The sequence below is a fragment of the Oncorhynchus mykiss genome, chromosome 5 (assembly GCF_013265735.2).
Source record: "Oncorhynchus mykiss isolate Arlee chromosome 5, USDA_OmykA_1.1, whole genome shotgun sequence".
NCBI lineage: Eukaryota > Metazoa > Chordata > Actinopteri > Salmoniformes > Salmonidae > Oncorhynchus > Oncorhynchus mykiss.
In genome coordinates, this window is record NC_048569.1 from 25,985,232 (window position 1) to 26,002,495 (window position 17,264).

Here is a 17,264-nt window from a genome sequence, read left to right on the forward strand (position 1 = left end):
GGGGTGCAGTGCTGTTGACCGGGGTAGGGGTAGCCAGGTGGAAAGCATGACCAGCCGTAGAAAAATTATTATTGAAATTCTCAATTATAGTGGATTTATCAGTGGTGACAGTGTTTCCTATCTTCAGTGCAGTGGGCAGCTGGGATGAGGTGTTCTTATTCTCAATGGACTTTACAGTGTCCCAGAAATTTTTTGAATTAGTGTTGCAGGAAGCTAATTTCTGCTTGAAAAAGCTAGCCTTGGCTTTTCTAACTGCCTGTGTATAATGGTTTCTAGCTTCCCTGAAAAGCTGCATATCACGGGGTCTGTTCGATGCTAATGCAGAACACAATAGCATGTTTTTGTGCTGGTTAATGGCAGTCAGGTCTGGGGAGAACCAATGGCTATATCTGTTCCTGGTTCTAAATTTATTGAATGGGGCATGCTTATTTAAGATGGTTAGGAAGGCATTTCTTTTTAAATAACCAGGCATCCTCTACTGACGTGATGAGATCAATATCCTTCCAGGATACCCCGGCCAGGTTGATTAGAAAGGCCTGCTCGCTGAAGTGTTTCAGGGAGCGTTTGACAGTGATGAGTGGAGGTCGTTTGACCGCTGACCCATTACGGATGCAGACAATGAGGCAGTGATCACTGAGATCTTGGTTGAAGACCAAGATACATGACCCTAAGCATGATGGGATGTTAATTGCTTAATTAACTCAGGAACTACACCTGTGTGGAAGCACCTGCTTTCAATATACTTGGTATTCCTCTGATTAGACTGTGAGCTAATCAGCTGGAAAATTGCTTACTTTGTGTAGTGGACGCTGTAGAATTACCTTTTTCATCACACTGATATGTTTAGAGAAATCAACTGGATAAGGGTAGAAACCTGCAATATGCACCACAGTCTTCTGCATAGATACTCACCTTGGATTTACCCGTTATCGTTATGCTGTGAGCATGATCGAGCACATTGGGCAAACCCAGTTCATGTTACATTTTCTTGCTGGCTACTGTACTTGCATTGGGTTGTTTATGTGTTAAGTGTACATGGTTAAGTATCTCAACTTAAAATGCTGACAATTTGGTGGGGATACAGTCTCTGTGTCTCCCAACTTTTGCTCCTGCTGCCTCATCGAACAACTCTCATAGTAAATAGTAGAGCTTGTTCGAAAACACCTATTGATTGTTTGAGATGGTTGTGTCTCTCCCTGTAGTCCAAGGCTGAAACAATCCATTAAAAACTCAATTAAATTTAGTCCCAAGTTGTTTTGTCATTTGTAAGTAAATGGTCTCACATAGGCCTATGATGGGAAATAATGATGGGATACAACATGATCAGGATCCATATTTGTATCATAGGGACTGAGCTATCTTTATTTAAACATCCCACAGCTGAGAGTGTACCATTTATAGTAAAACTAGCATAGTAGCAAACTACCATGACAGCCTTGGTCGGTTTCCATCTTCATACAGCCTTAGAGGAATGGGAGTGGATAGCTGAAGTAAATTATTCCTGCAATTCAATGGTGTAGCGAGCATTACCTGACAAATGCTTGGCTTTAACAGGGATACAAATAAAAATAGAGAATGTTCGGTAATGGGAAGGGCTAGAGATATACACTGCTCAAAAAAATACAGAACACTAAAATAACACATCCTAGATCTGAATGAATGAGATGTTATTAAATACTTTTTTCTTTACATAGTTGAATGTGCTGACAACAAAATCACACAAATTATCAATGGAAATCAAATTTATCAACCCATGGAGGTCTGGATTTGGAGTCACACTCAAAATTAAAGTGGAAAACCACACTACAGGCTGATCCAACTTTGATGTAATGTCCTTAAAATGAGGCTCAGTAGTGTGTGTGGCCTCCACGTGGCTGTATGACCTCCCTAAATCGCCTGGGCAAGCTCCTGATGAGATGGTCTCCTGAGGGATCTCCTCCCAGACCTGGAATAAAGCATCCGCCAACACCTGGACAGTCTGTGGTGCCGCGTGGCGTTGGTGGATGGAGCGAGACATGATATCCCAGATGTGCTCAATTGGATTCAGGTCTGGGGAACGGGCGGGCCAGTCCATAGCATCAATGCCTTCCTCTTGCAGGAACTGCTGACACCCTCTAGCCACATGAGGTCTAGCATTGTCTTTCATTAGGAGGAACCCAGGGCCAACCGCACCAGCATGATGTCTCACAAGGGGTCATGAGGATCTCATCTCAGTACCTAATGGCAGTCAGGCTACCTCTGGCGAGCACATGGAGGGCTGTGCGGCCCCCCAAAGAAATGCCACCCCACACCATGACTGACCCACCGCCAAACCGGTCATGCTGGAGGATGTTGCAGGCAGCAGAACGTTCTCTACGGCATCTCCAGACTCTGTCACGTCTGTCACATGTGCTCAGTGTGAACCTGCTTTCATCTGTGAAGAGCACAGGGCGCCAGTGGCGAATTTGCCAATCTTGGTGTTCTCTGGCAAATGCCAAACGTCCTGCACGGTGTTGGTCTGTAAGCACAACCCCCACCTGTGGACGTCGGGCCCTCATACCACCCTCATGGTGTCTGTTTCTGACCGTTTGAGCAGACACATGCACATTTGTGGCCTGCTGGAGGTCATTTTGAAGGGGTCTGGCAGTGCTCCTCCTGCTCCTCCTTGCACAAAGTCGGAGGTAGCGGTCCTGCTGCTGGGTTGTTGCCCTCCTACGGCCTCCTCCACGTCTCCTGATGTATTGGCCTGTCTCCTGGTAGCGCCTCAATGCTCTGGACACTACGCTGACAGACACAGCAAACCTTCTTGCCACAGCTCGCATTGATGTGCCATCCTGGATGAGCTGCACTACCTGAGCCACTTGTGTGGGTTGTAGACTCCAACTCATGCTACCACTAGAGTGAAAGCACCACCAGCATTCAAAAGTGACCAAAACATCAGCCAGGAAGCATAGGAACTGAGAAGTGATCTGTGGTTATCACCTGCAGAACCACTCCTTTATTGGGGGTGTCTTGCTAATTGCCTATCATTTCCACCTGTTGTCTATTCCATTTGCACAACAGCATGTGAAATTTATTGTCAATCAGTGTTGCTTCCTAAGTGGACAGTTTGATTTCACAGAAGTGTGATTGACTTGGAGTTACATTGTGTTGTTTAAGTGTTCCCTTTATTTTTTTGAGCAGTGTATATTTAAGCAATATGGCCAGAGGAGTTGTGGTACCGGTATATCAATCAGCATTCAGGCCTCAAACCACCCAGTTTTTAATTATATTTTCAAACTGGGTGGTTCGAGCCCTGAATACTGATTGGCTGTATAATTATATTTTTAAACTGGGTGGTTCAAGCCCTGAATGCTGATTGGCTGACAGCCATGGTATATCAGATGTATTCCATGGGTATGTTCTAATTACAATGGTAACCGGTTTAAATGAGCAATAAGTCACCTCAGAGGTTTGTGGTATATGGTCAATATACCACGGCTACGGGCTGTATGCAGGCAATCCGCTTTAAGAACAGCCCTTACCTGTGGTATATTGGCCATATACCACATTTCCTTGGGCATTATTGCCTAAGTATGTATATGAATCTAGGGACAGATCACCTTAACTCATTCTGGATAACACGCAATACAAATTAACTTCCTGATGCTGTGCAATGGACCAAAATAAATAAATGCATGCATGAAATATAGGGTAAGCATTGTTGCTAATCCCCAAGGAACTCTTTCTTCCAGTTCAACAGCCTTTTTTTACTCCACTTAAACTCAATTAATGCACTAAGCTCTCAGTCAAATTGCTTACCAAAGTCACTATCCCAGTTCAGGAATATCATACTGTTATCTGTATCAGAAGGTTTGTTATTACAGTGTTTGTTATTAACTGTTATTAACCCATCTACGACTACAGCATATTTTTCTGTAATGAGCTAACTACAAAAATGGCTATTTCTACTAGGAGTGGTAATAGGACATTGTAATCATGATACACTGAACAAAAATCTAAACATGACATGTGGAGTGTTGGTGCCATGTTTCATGAGCTGAAATAAAAGATCCCAGAAATGTTCCATTTTATTTATATAACCTTTATTTAACAAAAAATATAATTTATCTCTCAGATTTTGTCCACAAATGTATTTACATCCCTGTTAGTGAGCATTTCTCCTTTGCCAAAATAATCCATCCACCTGACAGGTGTGGCATATCAACAAGCTGATTAAACAGCATGGTCATTACATAGGTGCACCTTGTGCCGGGGAAAAATAAAAGGCCACTCTAAAATGTGCAGTTTTGTCACACAACACAATGCCACAGATGTCTCAGGTTTTGAGGGAATGTGCAATTGGCATGCTGACTGAAGGAATCTCCACCAGAGCTGTTGCCAGATTATGTTAATTTCTCTACCATAAGCCGCCTCTAACGTCGTTTTAGAAAATTTGGCAGTACATCCAACCGGCCTTACAACTGCAGACCATGTGTAACCACGCCAGCCCAGCCCAGGACATCCACATCCGGCTTCTTCACCTGCGGGATCGTCAGTCACCTGCCCAGTCATATGAAATCCATAGATTAGGGCTTAAAACCCCTCTAGGGTATGTAGAACGCTAGCGTCCCATCTGGCCAACATCCAGTGAGATTGCAGACCGCCAAATTCAAATAAAGAAATACTAATAAAAAAATTCAGAAAACAAACCATATTTTACATAGGTTTAAAGATTAACTTTTTGTGAATCCAACCACTGTGTCAGATTTAAAAAATGCTTTATGGTGAAAGCATACCTTACGATTATTTGAGAACATAGCCCAGTTGACAAATTATTACAAACAGTAACCAGCCAAGCAGAAGCATTACAAAACTCAGAAATAGACATAAGATTAATCCCTTACCTTTGATGGTCTTCATATGGTTGCACTCAGAAGACATTAATTTACTAAATAAATGTTCCTTTTGTTCGATAAAGTCTCTTTATATCCAAAAACCTCTGTTTTGTTTGCGCGTTTTCTTCAGTAATCCACAGGCTCAAACGCAGTCAAAATAGGCAGACAAAAAAATCAAAATTGTTTCCATAAAGTTCATAGAAACATGTCAGACAATGTTTATATTCAACCCTCAGGTTGTTTTAGCCTAAATGAACTATAATATTTCAACCGGACAATAACGTCGCCAATATAAAAGGTAAACAAGAAATGCACTCTCTCAGGATTGCGATCGAAAAAGCTCTGTGACACGTCAGGGTCCACTCATTCAGACTGGTCTTACTCCCTCATTCATAAGAATACAAGCTTGAAACAATTTCTAAATACTGTTGACATCTAGTGGAAGGCATAGGAACTGCAAATTGAGTCCTAAGTCAATGGATATTGTAATGGCATTGAATAGAATACTACAAAGCCAACAAAAAAAATACTACCTGAATGGATTTTTCTCAGGATTTCGCCTGCCAAATCAGTTATGTTATACTCACAGACACATATTTTAACAGTTTTGGAAACTTTAGAGTGTTTTCTATCCAAATCTACCAGTTACATGCATATGATATATTCTGGGCCCGAGTAGCAGGCCGTTTAATTTGGGCATGCTTTTCATCCAAAATTCAGAATGCTGCTACCTACCCTAGAGAAGTTAATTAATTTATTTCAATTGGCTGATTTCCTTATATGAGCTGTAACTCAGCAAAATATTTGAAATTGTTTTATGTTGCGTTTTGATTTTTGTTCAGTTTATATGGATTTTGTTTTGTTTTTCAAGTTTCTGATGTTTGATTGAGTCCATTCCAGCAGTGTGGAGGGCATAAACAGTTTCCATTTGCACAAAACCAGTGACGGGATAGGACTGAGTCAGATTCAGCTAAGCCTATTATAAAAAGTGCTTAATTCTCTTTCTCTGTACAAAATGATTAAAATAATCGGGAACAGTTCAAGTGATAATTCAGATGTGTTTACTATTCATATAATTTTTCATTATCTATGTCATTCACAACCGCTGATAGGTAAAACACTTGAAACACACACACAAACACTGTTCAAAGTGCTGAATGTTATCTCCTTACTGCAGCTCTCACACACACACACACCTAAGACCATTCAGATGGCTCTGTTGGTGATGGCATACAGTGGTCGGTGCCTCAATTATACTTTGTCTGCCACTATGAACTATAAGGATTAGGATTTGTCTGTTTCTGCAATCGCAATGAGGAGCTGCAACAGTCTGCAGTAGAAATTGAAAATCAAGCTGATAGCCAAAGCTGTGCCGGTGCTGTGAGGGAAGAGAGTCAGTTAATTGCCTCTCTCTCTCTACTGTGTATATTGTAGTGGAATGTAGCTTTTTTGTCACTCTATCTCCGTCCGATTGAGGATGCTCTGCTTTATAATAGTGTTTACTTTTGCTTTCCCATGGCGATTGCCCCCTAACTCCTTTAATTAGTCCTATAAATCACTCCCCCATCTCTCTCTCCCTCCCTCCCTCTCTCCCTCTACTTTTCTCCCATACCCACAGCTCAGCTCACTGAAGACAAGGACTCCATTCCTCATTATTCTTCAGAGGTTATCCTTTACAGAGACGATTGGACCGTATCTCACAGAGCCCCCTGGATGTCTCTCAGATTAGCATAATTGAACATGCCTGTGCTTCTGTGTCATAAACAGATATCATAGGGAACCTTTGGAAGGGGGGGGGGGGGGTGTACTATTAAGCTAATATATGGAATTGTTTTAAGATGGTCATACCAAGGATCAATTAGCTATTTGATTTAGAATTTTAGGATATCTCTAGTTTAAACAGACATATTTTGATGGGGATTTTTGTATTATTCTGATTAGATTTCCACAGTGACGCAGACATTGACTCTTGGAGGTTTAACATGCCAATGGCATGGCCTCCCGGGTGGCGCAGTGGTTAAGGGCGCTGTACTGCAGCGCCAGCTGTGCCATCAGAGTCCCTGGGTTCGCGCCCAGGCTCTCGTAACCGGCCGCGACCGGGAGGTCCGTGGGGCGACGCACAATTGGCCTAGCGTCGTCCGGGTTAGGGAGGGATTGGTCGGTAGGGATCTCCTTGTCTCATCGCGCACCAGCGACTCCTGTGGCGGGCCGGGCGCAGTGCGCGCTAGCCAAGGTTGCCAGGTGCACGGTGGTGCGGCTGGCTTCCGGGTTGGATGCGTGCTGTGTTAAGAAGCAGTACGGCTGGTTGGGTTGTGTATCGGAGGACGCATGACATTCAGTCTTCGTCTCTCCCGAGCCCGTACGGGAGTTGTAGCAATGAGACAAGATAGTAGCTACTACAACAATTGGGGAGAAAAAGGGGTAAAATTCAAAATAAATAAAAAATAAAAATACATGCTAATGGCGTGATGCATTGATGCATGGTGTAAAGCACATTTCAATTGACATTGTTTTAAAAAGATTCCTCTGGGAAACTGGGAAACCGGGATACGTTCAGCAGGGGAAATAAATGCTGCGCTCATGGATTTGAGCACTACTGAAAAGTTATATTTATAGTACATGTGAAAAATTAATGTCATATGCTGCATTTGCTATAGGCCTATTGTTTACCTTTTTGTTGGTGACACTTTGATATCTTGATAATATGCAGCTGTTTAAAGGGAAAATCCACAGATGAAACAATAACAAAATGGGCACCCCGCCTCTGTTTTGGTAAAAGCTGAGGGATGTGCCTAGAGAAATGTAACCATTCTCAGATTAATAGACAGAGCTACAGTATGCTATGATTGACCATCCATGATATAAAAAGTATTGTTTTAACCACGTTATGAGTGTTTACAGTGTTTGTTTACATTTACACTGTTTACAAACATTGGAGTAAAACAATGTGACAGTTGAACAAAGCTCATGAGGCATTTACAAGTTATATTCCTCAAGAATCAATGCATATATATCTAATATATTGTCACGGCTTCAATAAGTAGTGTGTGCAGGAGTCAGGGGCAGAGAGCAGGGTAGTTCAAAAAGATGTGGATCTTTAATATTCCAACAAAACCAGAGAGACGGTCACGCCATGCACACAAGGGCGCGTAAAGTCCCAGTCCAAACAAACAGGACGAAACTGATCGGAAAAAAGAAACCACAAGAATAATCAAACACCATAAACAGAAAAACAAGCCCGCACAAAAGCCGGCGGGCCTACTGGGTTTAAATAGCCCACAACCAAACCTAAACACCAAACAGGTGCAACTAATCAGACAACACTAAATGAAACAGAAAAGGGGATCGGTGGCAGCTAGTAGGCCGGCGACAACGACCGCCGAGCGCCGCCTGAACAGGAAGAGGCACCATCTTCGGCGGGATTCGTTACATATATACAGTTGAAGTCAGAAGTTTACATACACTTAGGTTGGAGTCATTAAAACTCGTTTTTCAACCACTCCACAAATGTCTTGTTAACAAACTATAGTTTTGGCAAGTCGGTTAGGACATCTACTTTGAGCATGACACAAGTAATTTTTCCAACAATTGTTTACAGACAGATTATTTCACTTATGATTCCCTGTATCACAATTCCAGTGGGTCAGAAGTTTACATACACTAAGATAACTGTGCCTTTAAACAGCTTGGAAAATTCCAGAAAATTATATAATGGCTTTAGAAGCTTCTGATAGGCTAATTGACATAATTTGAGTCAATTGGAGGTGTACCTGTGGATGTATTTCAAGACCTACCTTCAAACTCAGTGCTTCTTTGCTTGACATAATTATAAAATCAAAAGAAATCAGCCAAGACCTGAGAAAGAAAATTGTAGACCTCCACAAGTCTGGTTCATCCTTGGGAGCAATTTCCAAACGCCTGAAGGTTCGCCTGAAGGTTCATCTGTAAAACAATAGTACACAGGTATAAACACCATGGGACCAGGCAACCTTCATACCGCTCAGGAAGGAGACGTGTTCTGCCTCCTAGAAATGAACATACTTTGGTGAGAAAAGTGCAAGTCAATCCCAGAATAACAGCAAAGGACCTTGTGAAGATGATGGAGGAAACAGGTACAAGTATATGCACAGTAAAACAAGTCCTACATCGACATAACCTGAAAGGCCACTCAGCAAGGAAGAAGCCACTGCTCCAAAACTGACAAAAAAAAGCCAGACTACGGTTTGCAACTGCACATGAGGACAAAGATCGTACTTTTTGGAGAAATGTCCTCTGGTCTGATGAAACAAAAATAGAACTGTTTGGCCATAATGACCATCATTATGTTTGGAGGGAAAAGGGGGAGGCTTGCAAGCCGAAGAACACCATCCCAACCGTGAAGCACAGAGGTGGCAGCATCATGATGTGTGGGTGCTTTGCTGCAGGAGGGACTTGTGCACTTCCCAAAATAGATGGCATCATGAGGGAGGAAAATTATGTGGATATATTGAAGCAACATCTCAAGACATCAGTCAGGAAGTTAAAGCTTGGTCACAAATGGGTCTTCCAAATTTGTGGCAAGATGGCTTAAGGACAACAAAGTCAAGGTATTGGAGTGGCCATCACAAAGCCCTGACCTCCATCCTATAGAAAACCTGCCTCAGTTACACCAGCTCTGTCCAGAGGAATGGGCCAAATTTCACCCAATTTATTGTGGGAAGCTTGTGGAAGGCTGCATGAAACGTTTGACCCAAGTTAAACACTTGAAAGGCAATGCTACCAAATACTTATTGAGTATGTAAACTTCTGAGAAGTGTCAAAGATTTTGTTTTCGCAAACACACTTTCTGAATTTAAAAGTAATCTTCGAAGTAATCATCTAGTTTTTCAAAAGTATTGGTAATTTGATTACAATATTTTTGCTGGTAAAGTAAGGGATTACCCTTACTGTTTTGTTTTGTAATCCGTTACTCCCCAACCTTAACTCTTTGTGATATTTCTATCTGCAATGCTTGCCTACTGAACATTGCCCTGCTCTTCTGTCATGTGGTTCACTTCTGTGTTTATTTACTATTTAACTCCCATCCATCAATTGGTCAGTGGACACTGTGGACTGGCAGGATAATTCTGACCAATGATAATCCAGTATCACAGATAGTCTACAATTAGACTGCTAGATGTGATATCATGTTTCCAGTGTGTAGATGTGTGCCACCTGCCATGCTACCCACTCAATGATAACAATCTCTGACTATAATTAGTAATATTGTTATCTCTCTACTATCACCGTTTTTTGGGGTTCTTGGTTAAAATGTTTACCTTGGCAAGTGTTAGACTGTGTGTGTGCGTGCATAACGGTTGCGTGATTCTGTAGTGAGCTTCGAATGTTAACATTTTCAATCAAACTAAAAATAACCCCACGCAGGTTTTGCAAATCAGAGTTATTGCTGCACTTGGTGGTTCCCACGAGGGTGTGTTGTTGGTTACCAAGCAACGTATTCGTTCCACACGATCGGCTGCGTCATTTCCTCCTGACAAGCGATTGGAGGGAGGGAGCGAGACCCCAGACAGTACAGCAGCATTTAGCAGCTGGTCGGGAATCTTGCGGAGACAACAGCCGACTGTCAACGCACGGCTGGAATCAAGTAAATAGTTATATAAACCAAAAGCTACCGGGGGAAACATTAACTTTACTTGAAAATGGCTTAATTATCTTTGCGTTATTTGGAACACGTTTAAAGCTCCGGCTGGATATATTTGCAAGGGATAAAACAACTCCACAAAATGAACTTCGGTCTCCGGTAAAGGAACCAAGCAAAATACAAACTTCTATCTAGAACGTCTTGGGTATTATTTTCCGAATCTTGTGTTCATATAGTAGTACGTTTATCACTTGATATTAATTTGTAGTAGCCCTATTCTTTTGGCGCTCGAGCTTCTTGTGCCTGTTGACGAGGTGATATATGTGGATACCTGAGAAGCAGCTCGCGACCTTAATGCACGCAAAACAAGACCAAGGCTATGAAATGTTTCTTCTATGTGCTTTAGTGTATTTCATGTGCCTTTTTGACGGTTGATTAACCAAACGGAGTACTGAAGTTCATATCATAGGCTATTATTAAACTGAACATCGTATGAAAATGTTATATAATTTGTGTTTGAAATTCTAACATTGAAACGTTGTTTTAGTTATTGCTCGAGGATGCGATCAAAGACTGTTGTAATTCAGCCGGTTGTGTTAGACAGCCCTCAGCCTCAGACCTAGCCAATATGTATATTAGTGGAGTGGACGTCCTGCACAACACGCTATGCCAGGCTCCGTTTTAAAGGAGCACAGCCCAGCGCTCTCGGCCTAATGACTAACGTCTCCCTGCTCCAGCGTGGCTCTGTGACCCAGTCACACGTCTAGGATGAGCACGGATCTAGAGCACATGTCGCTCAACTCCTCCTCGGCCAACTCTGTGGCCTCGAGTGCCCGCACGCTGTCAGCCAACGTCAAGAAGCTGCACAACGCGCTCAACCTGCTGCTTAACGACTTGGAGCGGGAGCAGTTCATTCACTGCCTCAACGTGTACCACTCCAAGCGTAATGTCTACGACCTGGTTCAGACCCTCAAAGTCATTCTCAATGCGCCCAGCAAACGCCAACTTCTGCCCATGCTACGGCTGGTCATTCCCCGCTCCGACCAGCTTTTGTTTGACCAGTACACCTCGGAGGGCCTTTACTTGAAATCGGATTTACTTGCAAGAAATGGGAGCGCCGAAGCGGTGGGCGAAGGTTCCAGTGCGAGTCCAACTCCCCCCGGATCTCAGGTTGCGCTGCGCAGCTCTCCGGATAGTTTCAGCACATGCAGTGATGGGACAGCTCCCCTCGTGCCGCTGCTCCGGAGAAGCTTCCTGCACGAGCCTCCAGGAGAGGTCCGACAGGTGACCCTGAAACGGCACAAGAGCAACGAGGGCTTGGGTTTCAGTATCCGCGGCGGCTCAGAGCACGGGGTCGGAATATATGTGTCTCTGGTGGAGCCAGGATCCCTGGCTGAGAAAGAGGGATTGAGGATTGGGGATCAGATTATGAAAGTCAACAGCACAGTGTTCGATAAAGTCACGCACGCTGAAGCGGTGAAGGTAAGTGTGTGTGTGTGTGTGTGTGTGTGTTTATTGGCTGTCACGTTTCAGCCAAGCAATGTATGGCACTTAAGATAGCACAGTATAGAGTTAATACACAGGCCTACAAGAAGTAACTGCCCTCACCAGTCGCCAGGGTCACTAGCCTACACGTAGAGAAATATAATGCGCCCATGGGCAAGCCAAGGCAATGCAACCAACGCATGGATCCGGGGCCAGTGGCTCCAAATGTGCCAATGGCAGAATGATGTGCGTCGTTTACACTGGCCTGCGCCTCTGACCCCAAATCCCCATCTCCCTGATGTAATCAGGCCCCCTATCCGTGGTTAATCATGTATTTGGCCACGGTGGCTGAAATGGACCCCTGGAGCAAACAGGCGATGATTTATAACTTTCGTTATCGAGAGAAATTGGTTCATGTAAGCCCTGTAGCGGTTGACTTGTAGTCACAGGCCGGTTATTGTGCCGCCTGGTGTAGCACCGGAACCTTGTAATTGAACATTGTCAACTAAGCTGTCCATGGTCGACTCATGTCTCCCATAATCAGTAGTATTTTTTTGTGTCAATTGAAATTGTACTGAAAAGGTTGTTGGTAAACAAATGTCTTTGAATCTTTGCCTCAACCGACTATATAACTGACTTATTAACTGATAAGATAAGAGCATATTTCTATAGTAATTTATCCATTAGATAGGTCTGATAAAACAAGAGTACGGTGTTGAGGTATTGAGCGCTGTCCATGGTGTTGAATAGTATGGATCGCATCTACCGCGACTAATGGTGCTAGTTGTGCTGTCCATGGTGCTGAATCGTAAGTCCTCTATGGTAACTCTCTCTCGGTCTCGGTCTCCAATTCAAAGGGCAGGTGAAATAGATAATAAACAAAAGTTAAATAAACAATCAAAAATAAACAGTAAACATTACACTAACACAAGTTGTAAAGGAATAGAGAAATTTCAAATGTTATATTATGGCTATGTACAGTGTTTTTAATGATATGCAAATGGTTAAGGTACAAAAGTGAAAATATATAAACATAAATATGGGTTGTATTTACAGTGGTGTTTGTTCTTCACTGGATGCCATTTTCTTGTGGTTGGCAACAGGTCACAAATCTTGCTGCTGTGTTGACACACTGTGGTATTTCACCCAAAATATATGGGAGTTTAACAAAATTGGATTTGTTTTTAATTTTCTTTGTGGGTCTGTGTAGTCTGAGGCAAATATATGTCTCTAATATGGTCATACATTTGGCAGAAGATGCAACCCGGTTTCCACCTCATTTTGTGGGCAGTGTGCACATTACATTGCCTGTCTTCTCTTGAGAGCCAGGTCGGCCTACTTTCTCTTTCTCCCTCTCGCTCTCTCTCTCCCTCTCCTCTCTTTGACAGACAGACAGACAGACAGACAGACAGACAGACAGACAGAGAGGAAATACCTTCAAGCAGAACTTCATAGATTTACAGCAGCATTGCTCGTTTGCAATATGTTTACTCCCACTGTACATCCTACCTCTACCAGCTCTAACCTGCTCCACTTTGTTTGAAACTTCCCCTGAAGCTCTTTAGCTGACCAGTCTCCTAAGAGCCTGTCTTGGCTCTTCTTCCTGGATCCTGTGCCAGGGTGTGCCCCACAGTCAGCGCTTTGAGCTTTTTTAGGATAATCTTTTCCATGACATGCTTGGCGGCGAGGACCAGCACCGTGACGGGAACAGGGTCATAAATCCTGCCCTCCTGGGGCCACGTCCAATCGGTTGCAGCAGAGAGATGCAGAGAAAGACGTCTGTCTACCTACCGCTTAATCAGATTGATCTGAGTCTCTGAGTCTGTGAAACAGAGGAGGCAGGAGATTAAATTACCTTCCCTTTGGTTTTGATAGTCTCTCCCTCTCTACAGTCTCTCCCTCTCTCCCTCTCTCTCTCTCCCTCTCTCTTTTCTCCCCTCTCCCTCTCTTGGTGCCAACACAGCTTGTGATGGGCAGCTGGTCCCTGCAAGGCTGACAGCTCCTTGAGGATTACAATATGGAGAGAATTGAGTGCAGGCTCTCTGGGTTGGGCTGAGGTCTGAGGTGGTGTGGTGCCCAGCAGAGGAATGGCCAGAAGAAGAGAGATTGGGAAGAGGCCTAGGCAGAGGGTCCCAAGGCAGCTCACTCTTTTGCTGTTTAGGAATGAACAGGTAAATCCGACTCGGTAAATTGAGTTCATACCAGTCACGGAGCATGATATGCTATTGGGATCTTGCAGCTGAAAAACAAACTCCACTAGGACTTGTGCTGCTGTCTGAGCTTCCTGTGTGTGGATGGCTGGGGGAAGCACTCCTGTATTTCTCTTCCTTCTTCTTTCTGTGTCCAGAGGTTCAAAGAGCAACATGTTGACTATGTATTTCTTATGAGACTTTTAGAGTACTTCTGTTGACTATTCCTCATAGCTCAGGCTACACTATAGGGTCATACTGAGTGGTCATAGCTTAAAAACTTCTTAGGGCTAGGCCTCTTCTTTTCTCCACTTCCTTTCTGAATGACGTGCCCAAAGTAAACCGTCTGTAGCTCAGGCCCTGAAGCCAGGATATGCATATAATTGGTACCATTGGAAAGATAACACTTTGAAGTTTGTAGAAATGTTAAAATAATGTAGGAGAATATAACACAATAGATATGGTAGGAGAAAATACAAAGATAAACCAACCAGAATGTTTTTGAGAGTGAGATCATCCTCTTAGAAAGGCAAGAGAAAGGTCATATTAAAAATTATCTCCCTGGAATTCCTATGGCTTCCACAGGGTGTCAGCAGTCTATGTTCAAGGTTTCAGGCTTGTAACTTCAAAAACAAATAAGAAATACCAGTTTTAGTAAAGGGACACAGTCTTGGAAATATGTGTTTGCACGCGCCATGAAGACATTACACACCTGCTAAAATCAGTTTCCTATTGAACATACTACTTTCCGAAAGAAATATGATTGTTTGATTACATTTTAGGGTATCTCAGGAGGAAATAGAAACGGATTTTGACTTGTTGAAACAAAGTTTAGGGGTAGATTTTTGGATTCCTTTCTCTGTAAATTGAACAAGTGGATTACTCAAATCGATGGCGCCAACTAAACAGACTTTTTGGGATATAAAGAATAATTTTATCTAACAAAATTACACAACATGTTATAGCTGGGACCCTTTGGATGACAAATCAGAGGAAGATTTTCAAAAAGTAAGTTCATATTTTATCATTATATGTGAATGTATGAAACCTGTGCCGGTGGAAACATATTTTGATGTGGGGTGCCATCCTCAGACAATCGCATGGCATTTTTCGCTGTAATTGCTAAAAAAAACTTCAGACGGGCCTGGACATGTACTGGTTTAAGCAGGGGGACATGTCTGGCACTGCAGGATTTGAGTCCCTGGCGGCGTAGTGTGTTACTGATGGTAGGCTTTGTTACTTTGGTCCCAGCTCTCTGCAGGTCATTCATTAGGTCCCCCCGTGTGGTTCTGGGATTTTTGCTCACCGTTCTTGTGATCATTTTGACCCCACGGGGTGAGATCGTGCGTGGAGCCCCAGATCGAGGGAGATTATCAGTGGTCTTGTATGTCTTCCATTTCCTAATAATTGCTCCCACAGTTGATTTCTTCAAACCAAGCTGCTTACCTATTGCAGATTCAGTCTTCCAAGCCTGGTGCAGGTCTACAATTTTGTTTCTGGTGTCCTTTGACAGCTCTTTGGTCTTGGCAATAGTGGAGTTTGGAGTGTGACTGTTTGAGGTTGTGGACAGGTGTCTTTTATACTGATAACAAGTTCAAACAGGTGACAGGTAACGAGTGGAGGACAGAGGAGCCTCTTAAAGAAGAAGTTACAGGTCTGTGAGAGCCAGAAATCTTGCTTGTTTGTAGGTGACCAAATACTTATTTTCGCCATAATTTGCAAATAAATTCATTAAAAATCCTACAATGTGATTTTCTGGATTTTTTTCTCTCATTTTGTCTGTCATAGTTGAAGTGTACCTATGATGAAAATTACAGGCCTCTCTCATCTTTTTAAGTGGGAGAACTTGCACAATTGGTGGCTGACTAAATACTTTTTTGCCCCACTTTTTTTTATTTTTATTTTTTTTTTATTTATTTTATTTCACCTTTATTTAACCAGGTAGGCTAGTTGAGAACAAGTTCTCATTTGCAACTGCGACCTGGCCAAGATAAGGCATAGCAGTGTGAACAGACAACACAGAGTTACACATGGAGTAAACAATTAACAAGTCAATAACACAGTAGAAAAAAAGGGGAGTCTATATATACATTGTGTGCAAAAGGCATGAGGTAGGCAAATAATTACAATTATGCAGATTAACACTGGAGTGATAAATGATCAGATGGTTATGTACAGGTAGAGATATTGGTGTGCAAAAGAGCAGAAAAATAAAAATAAATAAATAAAAACAGTATGGGGATGAGGTAGGTGAAAATGGGTGGGCTATTTACCAATAGACTATGTACAGCTGCAGCGATCGGTTAGCTGCTCAGATAGCAGATGTTTGAAGTTGGTGAGGGAGATAAAAGTCTCCAACTTCAGCGATTTTTGCAATTCGTTCCAGTCACAGGCAGCAGAGAACTGGAACGAAAGACGGCCAAATGAGGTGTTGGCTTTAGGGATGATCAGTGAGATACACCTGCTGGAGCGCGTGCTACGGATGGGTGTTGCCATCGTAACCAGTGAACTGAGATAAGGCGGAGCTTTACCTAGCATGGACTTGTAGATGACCTGGAGCCAGTGGGTCTGGCGACGAATATGTAGCGAGGGCCAGCCGACTAGAGCATACAAGTCGCAGTGGTGGGTGGTATAAGGTGCTTTAGTGACAAAACGGATGGCACTGTGATAAACTGCATCCAGTTTGCTGAGTAGAGTATTGGAAGCAATTTTGTAGATGACGTCGCCGAAGTCGAGGATCGGTAGAATAGTCAGTTTTACTAGGGTAAGTTTGGCGGCGTGAGTGAAGGAGGCTTTGTTGCGGAATAGAAAGCCGACTCTTGATTTGATTTTCGATTGGAGATGTTTGATATGGGTCTGGAAGGAGAGTTTAGAGTCTAGCCAGACACCTAGGTACTTATAGATGTCCACATATTCAAGGTCGGAACCATCCAGGGTGGTGATGCTGGTCAGGCGTGCGGGTGCAGGCAGCGAACGGTTGAAAAGCATGCATTTGGTTTTACTAGCGTTTAAGAGCAGTTGGAGGCCACGGAAGGAGTGCTGTATGGCATTGAAGCTCGTTTGGAGGTTAGATAGCACAGTGTCCAAGGACGGGCCGGAAGTATATAGAATGGT

General features: G+C 43.1%; 1 protein-coding gene across 1 annotated transcript in view; it reads left to right on the forward strand.

Annotated features, from left to right (window-relative positions):
• The first annotated feature begins 10,416 nt into the window (after positions 1-10,416).
• Positions 10,417-17,264, forward strand: part of whrna (whirlin a) — a 153,974-nt gene continuing 147,126 nt past the window's right edge. Inside the window, exon 1 of the mRNA XM_021602252.2 lies at positions 10,417-11,958. Coding sequence (XP_021457927.2) covers positions 11,245-11,958 — 714 coding nt within the window. The 5' untranslated portion in view covers positions 10,417-11,244. The remainder of the gene's footprint in view (positions 11,959-17,264) is intronic.